General features: G+C 41.4%; 1 protein-coding gene across 9 annotated transcripts in view; it reads left to right on the forward strand.

Moving 5' to 3' along the window:
* RABGAP1L (RAB GTPase activating protein 1 like) overlaps positions 1 to 19,644 on the forward strand; it is a 788,382-nt gene that overhangs the window by 231,204 nt on the left and 537,534 nt on the right. For 8 of the 9 annotated variants that reach the window (XM_070077152.2, XM_070077147.2, XM_089299425.1 and 5 more), the window contains one exon: positions 14,215 to 14,365. In XM_070077152.2, the coding sequence (XP_069933253.1) occupies positions 14,215 to 14,365 (151 nt within the window). Of the gene's footprint in view, positions 1 to 14,214; positions 14,366 to 16,181; positions 17,060 to 19,644 lie in introns of those variants that run through there. The other variant, XM_089299427.1, reaches the window with a different exon arrangement.

Consider the following 19,644-nt stretch of genomic DNA (forward strand, 5'->3'; position numbering starts at 1 on the left):
TTGACTCTGTAGTTTCAGTTCTACCTCTACATACTTATCTAAGTGAAATTAAAACCTGAAAATGAATATTAATGGCAACTTTGTTCATAATTGCCCAAGACTGGAAACAACCCAGATGCCCTTCAGTAAGTAGCTAAAAGAATGAACAAGTGTTACACACCCAACGATATGGTTTCAAATGTATAATGTTAAATGAAAATGGCCAGATTCAAGTAGCCTAATAATGTATTATCCCATTTATAATAAGTTCTAGAAAAGCCAAAACTATCATAATGGAAAACATAGAGATGTTTACCAATGACTAGGATTGTTGAGGTGGTATGTATTATTAGTGTGCATGGGAGATTTGTGGGGATGTGTTTATGTCTATATCTTGGTTATCGTGGTGGTCATACAGCATATATATGCATTTGCTAAAACTCATAAAACCATATGATAAAAAGGTGACTTTTGTTCTACAAAGTGTGCCTTAAATAAATGGCCAAAAAAGGGCGTAATAGTAAGAACAGTAAGATGCCCCGAATATTAGCTGGGCCTTATATGTAACGGCACTGAATGTTACCACTATATCAAAAAAGAAGAAAAAAACAAGAATGAAATTGTGACTTACAAATAGATTTTCTATTTGAAGTATGTTGTTCTCTCTCAGGATAGTTCCTACATTATCCCTTGTACACTTTTTTCTTTGTCTTTGATTTGTAGTATTTATTAGAGGAGATTGTGTGTCAGCTGATTTTTTGTTCTGTATCATTGAAGTTATGGCATATATACATTACTGTGGCTTTACAGATATCTGTTACATAGTCCACAGTATAGTAGGCACTCATTAAATATTTACTGACTACACTTATGACTAAAGTATTCCTGACCATTAGAGATTTCTCTCTATCCAATTCTGTGAACGTTTTATGCATCAACATTTTGGTACTTGATTTTCTTTGTCTTACATAACTTTAAAAAATAAAGGTTATTGTATTCCTTATTAAGTTTTAAGTACAGTCAGCCCTCCATACCAGTGGGTTCTGCATCTACTCCAACCAACCATGATTGATGATATTCAAAAAAAATTTGTGTGCTGAACATATACAGATTTTTTTCCTTGTTTTTTTTCATCTTAACAATACAGGGCAACAACTATTTACATGGCTTTTCCATTGTATTAGGTTTTATACATCATCTAGAGATAACTTAAACTATGTGGGAGAATGTCATTGGGAGTCCAGGAACTAATGCCCCACACATACCATGGGATAACCATGTTCCATTGCTTGTACCTGGTACCATCTTGAACTCTAGGAAGGTTACTCGACTGCTTTGTGGCTTATTCATGTCGTGTCACAGCAAAGTGACATTTCAGCAGAATGGTTGTTATTGCAGATAATCAGGAGGAGATATCACGGCCTCTTTCAGTAGGCTAATAACAGAGAGTGAAGTGTGATGGCGGCTGTGTATAATTTGAGAGATACAAGCTGATAGAATTTGCTCATGTTTCCAGTATTGCCTGACAAAAAGAAATAATTGACTAGCTATCTTGAAGTTTTTGGCTTGAGCAACAAAACAACTTGCCATTTACTCAAATACAAATGACGGGGGAGTAAGAACAGGTTTTTGGGGTAAGATCAAGGTTCGGAGGATATTGAGATGCCTTTTAGACATCAAGTGACTATATCCATTACTCAGTTACATCTGAGATTGAACTCAAGGGAAAGATAGGTAAAGAAATAATGAGGTTGGGAGTCATTAGTGTATGGACAGGTTTTAAAGCTGTTAGAATGGAGTGAGTGAGATTACTTAGGATATCATTATAGATAAAGAAGTTACACAGGGGCTGGTTCATGGAGCACTGTCAGAGGAGAACTAAGATAGGAATCAAGCAGACTAAGTCTGTTAAGAAGGAAATAAGCAAGTGCTGGTAAGTCAAGTTAGATGAAGCCTTGAGGACTCCTTTTGGGTGTCTCTAGTGACTTTGAAGAGAGCGGTTTGGATGGAGAGGTAAGAATAGAAGCCCTTGCAGACCATGCCTAAAAGACAGAGAAATCAGTGGGCAAGATAGTTCTGAAGAGTAGTTTTGCTATAAAGAGATGCCAAGACATAGGGACAGTTTGGAAGTAGATTTGGTTGGGGGGGGGGTTCACTAAAAACTAAGATAGTCACTGTAGAATGTTTGTACGTTATTAGAAATTATCCATCTGATAGAAATTTTGTTAATGTCAGAGGGAGAGGACACAGTTGCAAGAGAAGCTGATGAGTAGGCAGGAAGAGATGGTTGACTACTAAAAGGATTGTACTTAGGAGAGCACAGATAGTTCATTGTAGCAGGAGGAAAAGCGAGGCATGATTACCGAAAGTAGAAACAGACATATAAGTGCATGTACGTACTATGTGTCCCTTGCTGTTTGAAGTGCTGTATGGTTGTTAGTGGATTTACTCATCACAAAAGCCTTCCGAGTGGTCCTGTTAATTTTGGAAATGAGAAAACTAAAGCACAGCCATGTTAGATAGTGAGTGTGAAAATGCACAGCAAACAGTAGCAGCAAATAGGTAAGTTTCTCAAGGCCTCATGGCCAACACTGATCACCTAGCAGGTAAATAGCAGAGTTAGTACTTAAAACTAGACAATCTCTGGTTCCAGAGTTACAGCTTTTTTTTTTTTTTTTTTTTTTTTTTAAACCAAGCAGCTAGACTGCCATTTTGCTGTAAGTAGAGCTAGGTAGTTGGATTGGTTTTTGGGGTAGGGAAATTAATGCTGGTGCCCAGGCAGTCCTTGAAGCTAATAGTCGTGAGTTTAAAGAGAGATTGTGAGAATGGCAGTGTGGTAGACAGAAAAACAAAGTGTTTCTGAGCCAGTGCTGTGGTGTCGCAGGCTAAGCCCCTGCTTGCATCACTGGAGTGCCAGTTTGAGTCCTGGCTGCTCTGTTTCTGATCCAGCTTGTTGCTAATGCTCCTGGGGAAACAGGGGAAGATGGCACAAGTACTTGCACCTTTGTCACCCTCATGGGAGACCAGGATAGAGTTCTTGGCTCCCGGCTCTGGCCTGGCCCAGATCTGAATGTTGCTTCTATTTGAGGAGCAAACCAACCAGCCAATGGAAAAGTCTCCCTCTCCATTCCCCTCTTCTCTCTTTCCTCCCTGTTTCAAATAAATAAATATTTTTAAAAGTGTTGATAACAGCCAAATGGAGATTTCCTATCTATTCCTATAATGAGAATTTTATAACTTGGTTCAGTATACATTTATGAGACATTGTCAGGGTTTGGGAGGGGCATAGATGATGACACAGTTCTTCCTTTGAAATTGTAGTTAATGTAGATGGCAATGCGTACTTGGAACAGATCATTTAACACAATATTTGAAGCACTGAGGTTCTTCAAAATTTCCCACCATTTTTTAAAAAAAAATTATTTTTGGCCGGCGCCGCAGCTCACTAGGCTAATCCTCCACCTAGCGGCGCCGGCACACCGGGTTCTAGTCCCGGTCGGGGCGCCGGATTCTGTCCCGGTTGCCCCTCTTCCAGGCCAGCTCTCTGCTGTGGCCAGGGAGTGCAGTGGAGGATGGCCCAAGTGCTTGGGCCCTGCACCCCATGGGAGACCAGGATAAGTACCTGGCTTCTGCCATTGGATCAGCGCGGTGCACCGGCCGCAGCGCGCCAGCCGCAGCGGCCATTGGAGGGTGAACCAACGGCAAAGGAAGACCTTTCTCTCTGTCTCTCTCTCTCACTGTCCACTCTGCCTGTAAAAAAAAAAATTTTATTCTTAAGTATCTTTATATTTTTATTATTATTTATTTATTTGAAAGTCAGAGTTACACAGAGAAGGAGAGGCAGAGAGAGAGAGAGAGAGAGAGAGAGAGAGAGAGAGGTCTTCCATCAGCTGGTTCACTCCCCAGTTGGCTGCAACAGCCGGAGCTGTGCCGACACAAAGCCAGGAGCTTCCACCAGGTCTCCTATAAGGGTGCAGGGGCCAAAGGACTTGGGCCATCTTCTACTGCTTTCCCAGGCCATAGCAGAGAGCTGGATCAGAAGTGGAGAAGCCAGGACTTGAACCAGTGCCACAGCACTGGCCCCAACTATTTTGTTTCATCTTTTTTTCCTGTTTAATGATAATTTAATCAATTGATTCATCCATCTTTTCCATTTTTTTTTTTATTTTTTTTTATTTTTTAATTTTTGACAGGCAGAGTGGACAGTGAGAGAGAGAGACAGAGAGAGAAAGGTCTTAGCCGGCGCCGTGGCTCAATAGGCTAATCCTCCACCTTGCGGCGCCGGCACACCGGGTTCTAGTCCCGGTTGGGGCGCCGGATTCTGTCCCGGTTGCCCCTCTTCCAGGCCAGCTCTCTGCTATGGCCGGGGAGTGCAGTGGAGGATGGCCCAGGTGCTTGGGCCCTGCACCCCATGGGAGACCAGGAAAAGCACCTGGCTCCTGGCTCCTGCCAGGATCAGCGCGGTGCGCCGGCTGCAGCGGCGGCCATTGGAGGGTGAACCAGCGGCAAAGGAAGACCTTTCTCTCTCTGTCTCTCTCTCACTGTCCACTCTGCCTGTCAAAAAAAAAAAAAAAAAAAAAAAAAAAGAGAGAGAAAGGTCTTCCTTTTTGCCGTTGGTTCACCCTCCAATGGCCGCCGCTGCAGCCGGCGCACCGTGCTGATCCGATGGCAGGAGCCAGGATCCAGGTGCTTTTCCTGGTCTCCCATGGGGTGCAGGGCCCAAGCACCTGGGCCATCCTCCACTGCACTCCCTGGCCATAGCAGAGAGCTGGCCTGGAAGAGGGGCAACCGGGACAGAATCCGGCGCCCCGACCGGGACTAGAACCCGGTGTGCCGGCGCCGCAAGGTGGAGGATTAGCCTATTGAGCCACGGCGCCGGCCCATCTTTTCCATTTTAATCATAAGTTCTCTTAAGAATTATAATAGATACTGTTGATGTAAAGATAAGTAACAGTTTACCTTCAAGGTTTATTGTTAAAAAAGCATGTAGATATTTAAACAGATAATTAAGATATAATTTATAAATGCTTCTGTATTATAGGTCTGATGGAAATTTTTGAATATACACAAAAGAAAAAAATACAGTAAAGGCTCATGTACTCACCACTTAACCTGAGTAGTTGTCTATATAAAGGCGGTGTGCAACAGACACTATAAAGCTGAGATTGCTAATGATTCCTTGTGTCTTTAGAAGAGCAAATTTGAAGTGGGAAGAAAATGGGTAACTCAGAAACTTTTGGGCAGTATTGTCATGGGTTGGTGAAGTCTGTATTTCATCAGGGATCTTATGAATGGAATGGAGGTTCCTAGTGCAGAAAGGCTTCTGGGGTAGATGGAATTGGTAGGGTTTTTTAGCTAAAACTTAGTATAGTTTTTCAGACATAAATAGTGTCTTTAGAAATGAAAGTATTATTAATGAACTTAATAAATTAAAATCTGAGGGAACTATTTTGGAGAACTAAGATAATTGATTTTTAGACTTTAGAAAACTCACTGAAGGCCAGTGCCGCGGCTCACTAGGCTAATCCTCCACCTTCGATGCCGGCACCCTGGGTTCTAGTCCCGGTTGCTCCTCTTCCGGTCCAGCTCTCTACTGTGGCCCGGGAAGGCAGTGGAGGATGGCCCAGGTCCTTGGGCCCTGCGCCCGCATGGGAGACCAGGAGGAAGCACCTGGCTCCTGGCTTCGGATCGGCGCAGCGCGCCGCCCGTAGTGGCCATTTGAGGGGTGAACCAACGGAAGGAAGACCTTTCTCTCTGTCTCTCCCTCTCACTATTTAACTCTGCCCATCAAAAACAAACAAACAAACAAACAACCTCACTGAATCTTTTACCGTTCAATTTTTTTAAAAAATTTGTGTCATTATTGCCATGACAATTGGAGAGATGTGCCTAATCTAGAAAAGTTTGCAACTTTCTGTTTCAAGAGTAATTGACAGGTGTTTACATGAAGATATTTTTGTGATTTATTTATGTAAGTACGTGTTATGTAGTATCTTTTGTCCTTTGGGAATTTTTATTTTAAGTGATGATACAGTTTGTATTCTCAGTGAACTTTTAAATATAATAAATGTATTTTGAACTTATTTTCAGCCTAGATCAGTCTATTAAAGCCCAGCCTTTATGGATAAAATAAGAATTCACATAATTAAAAAGCTATCAGAATGATGTAAAGGAAAAATATTTAATGCTAATTTGCAGTTGAACAATAAGGATAATATAAGAAAGGAAGCTAAGAGCTGACTATGAAAAGTTCAGTAAGGTAGATCTTCACATAAGATTGGCGTTAAAGTATTTGGAAGAATAATTACATAAATAAAAGGAAGTGGGGAGAGGCAAAGAGCAGAGAAAAGAGGGAGAGGAGAACAACCAAACATCGTGGCAGTAAGACTGCTTTTATATGTTGAATGTATTCATCATTGTAATAGTAATGCTGATGACTTAAACACTGAGTTATTTAAGGAACTGACATGATTTGGGGATAACTGCCTCTGGTTTAGTAAATGTACAGAGCACTGCTAAGAATTTTAAAGGCTGTGAACATGTGAAATTCAGCTTTTATAGCTGGAAGACTTTCTAACCAAAGATAGTAAGTGGACATTTGAGTGGGAAAATGGGTATTCGTTTCTTACTTTAAGTAAAATCATTTTCAAGCTACTTATTTTCCTTTATGAGTATTAGAATACCAGAAAATTGTTACATATTTCATGGACATTTTGATTGTATTCTTCATTGCTATACTTACCATCATTGTGGCCATTTGGGGAGTGAACCAGCGGATGAACAATTGATTCTCTGTGTTTCTGTCTCTCTTTCTGTAACTCTGCTTTTCAAATAAAAATAAATAAATCTTAAAAGTTCTCATCCTACCTGAGCATCAACAAATTTTCAGGAACAAAATTTAAGATCTGAGGAAACTTGAAGATTAAAATCAGTGAACATGAACATAAAAAATTTCCTTCCTTTTCATATTAATATTATGTTACATTTTAAAAATTAAGAGTACAAACACAAACAGTATAAAATTTTTTTTTTACTTATTTGAAAAGCAGAGTTAGAATCAAAGAGAGAGAGAGAGAGCAGAGTGAGAGAGAGAGAGGTCTTTCATCTGCTGATTGATTCCTTCCCAAGTGGCTGCAACAGCTGGGGCTGGGTCAGGCTGAAGCCAGGAGCCAGGAGCTTCTTCTGGGTCTCCCATGAGGGTGCAGGGGCCCAAGCACTTGGGTCATCCTCTGCTGCTTCCCTAGGCGCATTAGCAGGGAGCTGGATTAGAAGTGGAGCACCCAGGACTGGAACCATTTTCAAGTTATTTATTCTCCTTTATGGGTATTAGAATATCAGAAAATTGATACATATTGCATGGACATTTTGATTGTCCACTGTAGACCACAGCTTAACCCACTGCACCAGTGCTGGCCCCTGTTTTCATAATGACATTTAACCTGTTCTTTATCTTGAAACTTTCTTAATGTAGGTTGTTGTGTTAGTCTGCTTTTCTTTTCTGTAACTGAAATACCCTAGAGGAACTTCTTGGGGTAGAAAAGGCTTATCTGAGCTTCAAGTTTGGTGGTCATATCAGGATCAGGCAGCCCCATAGTCCGGAGTCTGTGGAGGCTGTTCATGTGTGGTGTGGAGTAACGATCGTGTGGTAATCTAGGAAGCCAAGAGAGAACTGCTAGGCTGAGTACGAACTCAGATAATTAAACCTTTGCTAATACCACCCTCCAAGGGTAGGTTACTTCACCTTGACCCAGCCACCTCTCACCAACCCAACTGAGGCCATAATTAGATGAAGTCTACACCCTTAGTCCATCAGTAATTAATATTAAGACAGCAGAGTGTAGGAGCCGGTGCCATGGCATACTAGGTTAATCCTCTACCTGCGGTGCCGGCATCCCATATGGGCACCGGCTTCTAGTACCGGCTGCTCCTCTTCCAGTCCAGCTTTCTGCTGTGGCCTGGGATAGCAGTGGAGGATGGCCCAAGTCCTTGGACCCCTGCATCCGCTTGGGAGATCAGGAAGAAACTCCTGGCTTCTGGCTTTGGATCAGCATAGCTCCGGCCACTGGGGCCATTTGGAGAGTGAACCAACGGAAGGAAGACCTTTCTTTATGTCTCTGTCTCTGTCTACCTGTCTTAAAAAAAAAGACATCAGAGTTTAAACATCTGCATGAGTTTTGTGGAGAGAAACCCTACTCAATCCTTAACTTCATAGTTTCTGTAAATCTGGGTCTTATTTTTAAGGGAAGGAGAAATCCGCAACCTGACTTGATGCCATCCTGTCCTGTAATTGCGGTTCTAGTCCTTGTCTTTTCTGAGGGAACTTTTTCAAATGGGTCAGACTGCTGCCTTGAGTCTCTCTATCTTTTAGCCGCCTACTCTATCTCTCTTTTGTCAAAATTGCCCTCATTCCATTGGTGACCTCTCAGTGGTCACATTTAACACCTCCTCTTCTCATCTCTTGACTTGCCTGCTGTTTTTCTTTGCAATGATCCCTTCCCTTTGAAATTCTCTTCTCCAATGGACAGCTTAAAAATAGAAACAGTTCTTAGATGCCTAGATAGTTTTCAGAAAATTTTCTTTAAAGGCAAGGGAAATTGGCTAGATAAGTAGATTAAAGCATTTTGAATCTATTGTAGTCAAAAAGAATTCTTGCTTTTAAAAAAGTTTGTGTGTGTATCTGTGTTTATTAATTAGCCATGTTATTTTTATTGCATAGTTTTATTCATTTATTGAAAATATATTGGAAGTGGGCATTTAGTTCTAATGGTTACGAGATTGTATCTCATATCAGAATATAGGTTGAATTCCTAGCTCTGGTTCCTAGCTCTATGTGCCTGCCAGTGCAGACTCTGGGAGGCAGCGATGATGGGTCTAGTAATTGGGTTGCAGCTACCCATGTGGGAGACCTGATTGTTTTCACAGCTCCCAGCATTGTTCCCTACTCAGTGCAAGGCGTTGGGGGCACTTGGGGAGTGAACAAGTGGATGGGAGCTCTTTTAGAGAAAAGAACTGCCTGCCTCTTTGCCTCACATATGAATTTTTTTAAAAAAAGTTTTAAGAAAAAGATGAGATTAAAAGATAAATTTGCTTGACTAAAGAAAGTATTGAATGTCTTCTGTATGCCAGGCATTATTCTAGGTGCTTCTGATAGACACATAAGAAGACAAGGATTCTTGCCTTGGGGAGTTTATATTCATACATTAAAAATTACAAAAAAATACACAGTATGGCTAATGGGTACCTGGTATATGTGTGGCTTTGTAAGTAATTGTATTAGATATCTGTCTCGCTTCTAGGGGAGTTCAACACATGTTATAACTAGTTGCCTATTTCCAAGTTGCTGATAGCTGCAACTAATATTGGGTCAAAGCATGGACATATGTAGTTATATTTTTATATGAAATATCAGTGATTATTTTTATGAATTACTCTTTTTTATTAGAATATTCCCTTATCATAGCTATGCACTAGCAGTATTTGTCCTGATAGCTACTAGTACTTTGTAAGTAGAAGGAAGACATATATGGCATAATTACTGTATTGTTACTGAGATAACCAGTAAAAGATGTTAATGAGGGGCCGCAGTGTGGCACAGTGGGTTAATGCCTTGCCCTGAAGCGCTGGCATCCCATATGGGCACAAGTTCAAGACCCGGATGCTCCACTTCCTGTCCAGCTCTCTGCTATGGCCTGGGAAAGCAGTAGAAGATGGCCCAAGTCCTTGGGCCCCTGCACCCGTGTGGGAGACCCGGAAGAAGTTCCTAGCTCCTGACTCAGATTGGCACAGCTCTGGCCATTGCGGGCATTTGGGGAGTGAACCATCGGATGGAAGACCTCTCTCTCTCTCTCTCTCTCTCTCTCTCTCTCTCTCTGCCTCTCCTTCTCTCTTTGTGTAACTCTTTCAAATAAATGAATAAATCTTCAAAAAAACAAAACAAACAAACAAAAAACCAGTGCCACCAGGGGCCTTTTAAAAAAAAGGATGTTAATGAAACAATGTTATAAATGACCTAAATATTCTTAAATGCCATTCTGTAAAGAAAAGTAGTGCATAGGTTTCTAAGAGAGGGAGAAACAACATTTTTATTAGCCTGACCAAACAGATGTCTGGATCAGCTAGAAGCTGAAAGTTCATTGAGCTGAATCATGTTATTGAAGTGTTCATTGGAGACTGTTCACTGTTAGTCTTAAAGGGATGTGTTTATGCACATATATGTATGCATATATGAATGTATAGGAAGAGATAGTCAAACTTCTAAATCTTAAGTAGGTCATTTTACAAAATAGTCTGAGCCAACAAAATAGTTAATCAAGCTGTTTGCTTTTTCATTCTACCTGTGATGATGGCAGTGGAAGGAGGAGACGATGTTAGGAGGCTTCTACAGAAGTCTTGGGCAGAGAAAATTGGTGGCAGTTGAGATGGAAATGCATGGATTTTGAGTAGGTTTGGAAAATATGATCCATTAGTGTTGGTGATGAATTAGTTATGGTAAGGGGGCATAAAATAATGGCAACAGCAGTGACTCCTAAGTTTCTATTTGGACAGATGGCGGTACGAATTACTGAGAATGGTACTCTGGGAAACACTTAGGTTTAGGGAGAAGAATTCGTTCCGATTTGGACTTGTTGGTTTTGAGGTGCCTCTGAACCCTTAGAGCTCACAGTATATCCGTGTGGTAATACTGCCCGGAGCTGAGATGATGAGAGAAGGAGATCACTAAGGGAAGGCCTGGAGAGACAGAGAACTTGGAACTCGAGGGCAATAAAGGAGGAGGAGGAACAGTGGGGTTTGTGAAGGGGGAGAAAGAGGGACCCTTTCTCACTGGAGCCAAGGGAACTGGAGTGGTAACAGTGAAAGGACTAAAAAATGTCCCTTTAATTTACTGGCATGTAGAAGAGATCATAAATTACTGGAGAGAAAGGTTCCCAAGAAGAAATAGGGAAGCCATGTTGAACTGTGTTGAGGAATGAGTGAGAAGACTGTGAGTATCCAGTAACGGTTTTGAGAAATTTGATGTGCAGGCCAGGAGACAGTATGACAGGGAATTAAGTGGGATTGAGTAGAGATTTCTTTTGCATAAAGGTATCTGTTGGAGTTCGAATGAGTGTAGGTGTACAGTAATGACTTACTGATCATTAGATAACTTGTAGTATATACTACGTTTGATTATTTTGAGTTCCCTTATATGATATTATACATTATGAGATCCACGATTCAGAGTACTTTGCGTTTAATTTTGTGAGATATGAGTTTAGCCATTTGTACACTCTTGCTTTTAAGTAACTCAGTTTTCTATACAAAGAATATAGAATTTCAGCTACTCTCAAACCAAATATATTTTTCCTATTCAGAAGTTTGATTAGATGTGTGGAATTAAACCAAGAAGGATCCATTCATGGCTGATTCTGGCTCTCTTGAGTGTAAGATTCTTTGGTGATCTCATACTCAGCTGGATAAGGACGACGAACCTGGAAGGAAGTTCCGGGTACCACAGATTTCACTTAGGTAGCAGTAATTTCAAGAGTGATTAATTTTTTTCTATTTAATATTTTCAATTTACATTAAGTCAAAGGCTTGATGCTCCACTAAATAAAGACTTCAACAAACAAAAAAACAAAAAAAGACCAGAGTTCAGAAGGAACTCAGGCAAGGGCCATAAACAGCAATCAACTGAAAAGATATCAATGCCACAAATACATAGTAAATTTCAAGATAGTCACAGATCATCCAAAGGGTAGCAGTATATAACTCCTAATAATTTGCCTGACAAAGATCCGAAACAAAGTCTGACAAAACATATTCGCAGCAAAATTTATATACATAGGCATTTATTGTTGTTTGTATTTCTTTTTTAATTTTAGCTCCCCATATAAGGGAGCGCATGCAGAATTTGTCTTCTGTGTCCAGCTTATTTACTCAACATGATTTTCCCCAGTTACAACCACTTTGATGCAAGTGATAAAATTTCATTCTTTTTTGTAACTGAATAATATTCTTTTATATTTCCTTTAAATGTTTAATAGGTTTCAAAATTATGTGTGTATATGTGATTATAACAGCTATCTACCATTTTGAAAACTACTTTTGTCACTTAGCATAATTATATTCTTTTTTTTTAAGATTTATTTATTTACTTGAGAGGCAGAGAGAGAGAGGTCTTCCATCCACTGGTTCACTTCCTAAATGGCTGCAATGGCCGGAGTTGGGCCAATATGAAACAAGGAGTCAGGAGCTTCTTCTGGGTCTCCCACATGGGTGCAGGGGCCCAAGTACTTGGGCCATCTTCCCCTGCTTTCCCAGGCCATCAGCAGGCAGCTGGATCAGAAGAGGAGCAACCAGGACTCGAACCGGCACCCATATAGGATGCCTGCACTGCAGGCAGAGGCTTAACCTACTTTACTCCAGCACTGGCCCCTAATTATGTTCTTTAATGTTTGATAGTGTGATAGATCATATAAGTTCTGCTTCATTCAACTTTATTTTGCTTGAATTCTCTCACAGAATGGTCTAAAAAATTTTGTTAGAATAGAGTGAGTATAAATCTAATGGTTTATTAAAATTGTTAATGGGATGAGTTTACTCAAAAGTTGTTTGAGTTGTGGAAGTTACTCAGTTTTTCTGAAATAGCCAAATTACAGCAGCATGGGGAAAGCATGTTGGAATATTTTAGAGGAAGGGCATGCCAGACGAGGGTCCGGGCTGGAGGTGGAAGAGTATGCAGAATCTAGAGAAGTAGATGGGTGATGAATTTCAGTAAACAGCCAAGTGGATTCTATGACTTTTCAGACTTAAAAATGGATACCAGGTGCTGGAGTATCAAGTCAAACCAGAGGACAGCATTATAGTTTGGAATCCAGATGAGTGTACCAAGGCCAGCTCCACGAGATCCAAAGGAAACACCAAGTAGAGATAATTTCTGATAAAAAATAAATGCATAGAATCGTAGCTTTGTGGCCAAGGGAAGCCTCCTGAAAAAAGTTGAGAATGGAATTACACTGACTAGACTGGGAACTATAATTCATGTTTTTAGTCAGGAGGGCCCATCATCAGAGTGGCACTTCTGTTCTGTGACTACTGACTTTAGGGGGAGTGATGTTCGCCTTTGTTCTGATTCTAAACACCCTTGGGAATGGGTCAGGTTGATTAACAGTGAGGTGGATTTGTATAAGGTTCTGGCTAGGTCTTTTCTTTTAGGGAGTACTTGGATTTGTAAGAAGTCAGGGAGATAAATCCGGAAGCACAAACAATAATGAACTCTTTTTAAAAAAGTGTTTTAAAGATTAATTTATGTATTTCAAAGACCAGGGATGGGGAGAGGTCAGTCTTAAATCAATTGGTTCACTCCCAAATGTCCTCCACAATAGCTGGTGCTGGGCCAGGCTGAAGCCAGGAGCATGAAATTCCTTCTAAGTTTCCCACAAGGGGCCTGAGCACTTGGGCCATCTTCTGCTTTCCCGGCAGATTAGTGGGGAGCTGAATTGGAAGTGGAGCAGCTGGGAGTCAAACCAGCACCTATATGTGATGCTAGTGTGACAGGCAGTGTCGCTGTACAGTGCTGGCCCCCAAAACGAACTTTTCTCGTTAAAAATATTATATTACATAGTTTTTATGTGAAAAATCCTTGGTATTTAAGTTCATGCTGGAATAAAGAATTGTAGGTTGGGTCATCAAAGACAGGGCTTCCTGGGGAAGCTCTGTCTCAGGATGTGGCTGCTGCACAAGACTGAAATATATAGGCTTACTGCAACCTCCACCGTGACGCCTGCTTGTGGAGCTGGCCCCACTTAGTCTGATCTCAGGCAAGGGGTGATGGGCCTAGAATCCACTTTGAGCGCTTGCTGAACCCCACCCATGCCTGCACACGACTGGACATCCTTCCATACATTTATCTCAGAGAATTCAGATGGTTCTTTTTATTGCCTTGAATCTCGCCTAAAAATAGGTCACCAACACATTCATTATTACAAGTTCAAAAGAACGTTTTTTAAAAATAAGAGGAAGAAAATATATTCCCTAAAGATGAAGTGACGTGACTCACCGAGAAGGAAGATAGATAGGGTTGAGAAAAGCCAAGTGTCTCTGAGCAGAAACATTACTGTTGTTTCATGCTGCCCACCATTTTACCTGGGCCCGGGCGTACCACTTTTATATAATAAGCTAACCAGGATATGTTTGTAGTGACAGCAGTCCTGGAGTCGTTAAAGGAGTGTGAATGGTATTTTCTTGTTTTCTCAGGCACAATAACCTTGGTGCACGGCCAAAAGGGCTGCCTACTCTGGTGAAGAGTGGTGTTCCCGAAGCATTAAGGGCAGAGGTGTGGCAGTTATTAGCTGGCTGTCATGACAACCAGGAAATGCTGGATAAATACCGAATTCTCATCACGAAGGTAGGAAACTCTTCATATTACTTTCATGGGACAGCATGTTTAATACATTTTGTTTTCTATAGTTCTCATAAATCATAAGCTTTTAACTTCTTTAAAAATAATTTGGTGGGGTGTGGTTAACGCTGTGCCTTTTGTTCTGAGTACTTGCAGAATGCCGGTAAACGATACGTGTTGTCATCTATGAACATTTGTGCCCTGATTGTCATTTTTTTGTTCAAGTGACTTTATAATAACTATTTACCCAATTAGAGTATATAGTTGGCCCTCTCTTTACAGGATTTCACATCTGTGGTTTCAGCCAATCACAGATAAAAGATATTTGGGAAAAAATTATGTCTGTTGAATATGTATAGACTTTCTCTTGTTATTACCTAAACAATACTATCTAATAGCTGTCAAAGCTTTTGCATTGTATTAAGTATTATAAGTAATATAGAGATGATTTAAAAGTATGTGGAAGGTCTGTATAGGTTACATGAAAATGCTGTTATATTTTATCTGAGAGACTTGAGCATTGGCAGATTTTGGTGTCCTTGGGTAGAAGATGTCCTGGAACCAGTTCTGAATTGATATCAAGGGATGATTTTTTTTTTAAGTTTATTTTGTTGTTGTTGAGTTTCTTGAGCTCTTTATATATTCTGGGTGCTAACCCTTTATCAGTGACATAGTTTGCAAATATTTTCTCTCATTCTGTTGGTCTTCTCATTACTTTGCTTAGTGTTCCTTTTGAAGTACAGAAGTGTTTCCTGGTGTAATCCCATATGTCAGTTTTGGCTTTGATTGCCTGTGCTTCTGGGGCCTTTTCCAAGAAGTCTGCCTATGCCAGTGACTTGCAGTTTCCCCAATGTTCTCTAGTAATTTGATGCTATAGGCTTGTGCAATTGCTGTGTGCAGAGGTTTGGCTCTGCCCTGCCGGTCTGTCTTGTCGACAGAGAGGCAGATGTTCCCCAAGCCAGCTCTGCCTAGGCATCTTGATCCTTGGAGGCTCGGTGCACCTTATAGTTCCATGTGGGTGCCCAGCCACCTCCCAGCCAGGCTCAAAGTCAGTGGGAACTGCGGATTGTTCTCTGGATCACACACGGACACAAGAGCCATTGGCCAAATGCTGTTCTCTCTGCCACTGCCCCTGAGAAGGTGTCCTGTCTCAGCCAGTTGCTCTGTGCATGCGCAAGGGCTTCTGCACCTGCTGCCCAAATCGAAAGTTGCGCCTGCCCTTTCTCAGCCCACCAGTGGGCTCTGTTGTACGGAAGTTGGGGTGAGATAAACGAGCCCCCTGGACTTCCATTGGACCCACAGCTAGCAACCCCTAGCCCCCAGGGCTGCAGCACAGACTCAAGCCACACTCTCCCTCCAGCTACAGTCCAGTCTCGCCTCCCTCTCCAAGCCACCTCCCACTCTGGCTCTCAGCTGCTGCATTTATTCGTGTCCATGCTGTGTGTCCCCACCCTCCACACAAGTCCACCGCATTCCTCTTCCTCTTGTAGGGTTTCCAGTGCGGTTTTCTCTGCAGTTCTCCCGGGAGAGTGCACTTGTTGCCTTTCTTTCCCCTTTTCCTCTAACCTAGCACAGTACATGGTTGCTAGTCTGCCATCTTGGAATCCCAATGCACGATTGCTTCTATATTTCAGGTGCATTCCAGTTTTTCAGTTCACCTTTTTTTATGGTGTGAAATTTGCATGTTTGTACTCCTAACACTCTAGTGTAATTGATAAATACAATTAAAAGGCCTTCTGTTATGTCACCTTGCATTTAAGTGATGTGGATAGTTGCCTAGATCATTGACAAGTACTTGTGCCATCTTCTGCTGCTTTCGCAGGCACATGAGCAGGGAGCCGGATCTGAAGTGGAGCAGCCGGGACAGAAACCCACATCCCTATGGGATGTTGGAGTCACAGGGCACGGCCTTACCCTCTAAAACACAATGCAGGCACAATCTGTTTTATGGAACTCTCCCTTAACCAACACCTCTCCCAATATCTTCTGTACGAGAATTCTGTTGACATGGTTACTATTGTATGAAAAGCTAGGAAATACTTTTTTAGGTCAATAATGTTATTATCATTCACATATTTCATAGGAAAAACCGTAGTGGATAGACTAGGGTTGTATGAATAAATTCAGATGTATACACATTGCTGTATTTGTGTTTGTCAGCAGGTATCTCCTGACATCTGGTTTGGTAGCTCTTCTTGCAGGAAATGCATTTTCACTGTGCTTTTGCAGGAGGAGGTACAGGTCTAGGAGCCTCTGATGGTGCAGGAGCAGTTGGGGTCCATTTTGAACCAAGGTGAGGTTGGAAGTCCAAGTGGCAGGCAGAGTCGTTTGCACTGGTGGAAGGATTTTTGGGAAATACTCTTTTCAAGTACTCTCCTGTACTTCGCAAATACGGGTTTGTTGATAAAGTCAAAAGAAAATAGAAATTCATTGGGCAGGAACCCTTCTCTCCCAAAGCTGCCTCTTAATGTCCATAGCTGAGGTTGTTAAGGAATAATTTATCCTAAAAATACATACAAACTCAGGTTTATTTTCGAGTGGTGAATGTTTACTAGTTGCTACTTAAATTTGACTAGCAGCATATAATTAAGATAGTACGATATTTCCGCAGTAGTTTATAAGTCTGTGACAGCATAAAATTTTTAATGTCATTTCTGTTGTTAGCAGTACAATTGATCAAAACCAACATTTTCTTGCAAACACTCTAGAAACGTGGCTCTGTTCATTTGCCTTTATTTAAGCTCTCACGTTGTAACATTCCTATGACAGGAAGTATAATGGTATACTTAATTTCATTATCTTCCTTGCATCATACCACATATATTGAGACACATAATTTCATTATTTCTGAAAACCATTTTCTTCATTGTCTATCCTTAGAAGGAGAAATGAGATGGCAAGTACTTGTAGCCAGGAGTGTGTGTGTGTGCATGTGTTCGTGTGTGTGCGTGTGTGTGTGTGTGTGTGTGTGCTTTGGTAGCAAATGCATCTGCTTACTAGCCACTCAATGGGAAGAACATGAAAACCCAAAGAATTGCAGTGAGAAATGTCTGCATAGTTGGCCCTTGTTGGTCATGAATCAGCAGCTGATAGTCGTTTCTTTTGGTCCGGTTAATCTTCCTTTCTGTCTTACTAAGAGAATGGCATAATTTCAAGTTCAGTTAATGAAATGGCTCAGCTTGAGCAAATAATTTTATAGATACCCTACCAGAGACCACAAAGTTATACAGCAAAGTAAGACTGTGAAGGACATACAGAAAACTTAAGATTTGGTTTCCATGAAATAATCAGTTATTTAATTCTAGGAGTGTGCTGGTTTAGAATCTGAAGCTACAAATCACTTTCTGAGGCATTCGTTTTAGTGGTGGTGAACTTACAGCCAGTAGGCTGGATCTAGGCTGCAAATGTGCTTTGTGGAACAGTCAGTGGCTCACTAGTTTCTACCTTTGGGTCACATTAGTATTCTTTATTTTGCATAGGCTTACCACTGCTATATTCCTTAGTGTCAGTCCTGTGTATATTTTAATACCTATCTGGCCCTCAAATCTGTTTGATTTTGTTACTCCATCATATCATCATGTCAGCCACGGCCTCCAAGGAGGGAGCTATCACATAGAATTCTTTTAATTGTTTACTTTCTCCTTCACCACAAGATGCTGAAATTGCAAGAAACAGTGACCACAACTTTTGCCCTTTGATTCCTTGTGCCTGGCATAGGGCCTTGCTTATTTTGGAGGATAAATAAAATTTGCTTTTCTGTCTATCAAGAGGGAACCAGATCAATAGCTCACTTACTTACCATATAATCACTGATTTATTCTTTTTTTCCCATTTCCATAAACTACCTTTTGTTAGGTATAGGGTAAAGTTTGTGTCTATAAATTTTTTTTACCCCAGCAAATGTATCTGTTATTGGGAGAACTATAAATAATGACTTAATATGAACAGCAGTTCCAGTATACCAGTCATAGTTGTCTTGTCAGGGAGCCACTAACTACTGGCCTAGAGAGTTTTGTAATCATAGTGGGACATGTAGATTAAGTCAGCTGAATCATGTTAGCCCAAGGCCAGAGAGTGATATTGGACAGGAAAGGGACTCTGATTACAGTATGGAACAATCACACCTTCTGGTCTTGTTGGTTTTATAATGTTATTTATAGGAAATACAGCTGTACATGTTTTTGATTGATAGAAGATGACTATAGGGACCAAAGTTTTTTTATTTATTTATTTTTTATTTATTTATTTTTTTTTTTTTTGACAGGCAGAGTGGACAGTGAGAGAAAGAGACAGAGAGAAAGGTCTTCCTTTTGCCGTTGGTTCACCCTCCAATGGCCGCTGCGGCCAGCGCGCTGCGGCCGGCGCACCGCACTGATCCGATGGCAGGAGCCAGGAGCCAGGTGCTTTTCCTGGTCTCCCATGCGGGTGCAGGGCCCAAGCACCTGGGCCATCCTCCACTGCCCTCCCTGGCCACAGCAGAGAGCTGGCCTGGAAGAGGGGCAACCGGGACAGAATCCGGCGCCCCGACCGGGACTAGAACCTGGTGTGCCGGTGCCGCAAGGCGGAGGATTAGCCTAGTGAGCCACGGCGCCGGCCAGGGACCAGAGTTTTAAAAAGGATGCAAACTTCTGGGCTAGATTCAGCTGACGATGAATGAGGTCAGGATCAGTAGACGACCTGATATTTTCAATCTGGAGCCAAGGACCTACCAGGACTAGTCAGAAGAGCTGTGGTAATCTAAAGCCATGGATACTTATGTTGAGTCTGCTGGTGGCACCAGAAGGAATGTTCAGATACAGCTTGCTTCAGTGACTGTGGAAGCTCCACTACAGGTGGAAGTGCTAGTGCTCACTGTGGAGGGAGACCCTGGATTCGAGTGTCAAACCTGCTGCTTACTAACTTGTGCTGTGGGGCAAATTCCTTAACTGTCTTCAGTCTTGATGCTCTCACTGTTAAATAGGTATAATAGTATGCGTCTTCCAGAGTTATTTAAAGATTCCATAAGATAATTCATTAAAATCAATGTGCATTTCCCATATATAGTAAGCACTCACCAGTGACAGATAATAAGGAAAATTATACTGAAGTGTCTGCTTCAGTGTTAAATAAATGGCACAGAAAAGCATTGTAGTACACTTGAGTGCGTGGAGATTACAGTGGGCTCTCAAGGTTCCAGGACATCCATCTGAAGAATGAGGAAGAAGAGAGAAAACAAGCTTTGCCTAACACCTGCTGTCTCCGCGTGCTGCTTTCATTCTTGAGCAAATAGTAAGCATCTCTTTTGT

This window comes from Oryctolagus cuniculus, chromosome 7 (assembly GCF_051225735.1).
Source record: "Oryctolagus cuniculus isolate XC-2025 breed Fujian yellow rabbit chromosome 7, ASM5122573v1, whole genome shotgun sequence".
Classification (NCBI taxonomy): Eukaryota; Metazoa; Chordata; class Mammalia; order Lagomorpha; family Leporidae; genus Oryctolagus; species Oryctolagus cuniculus.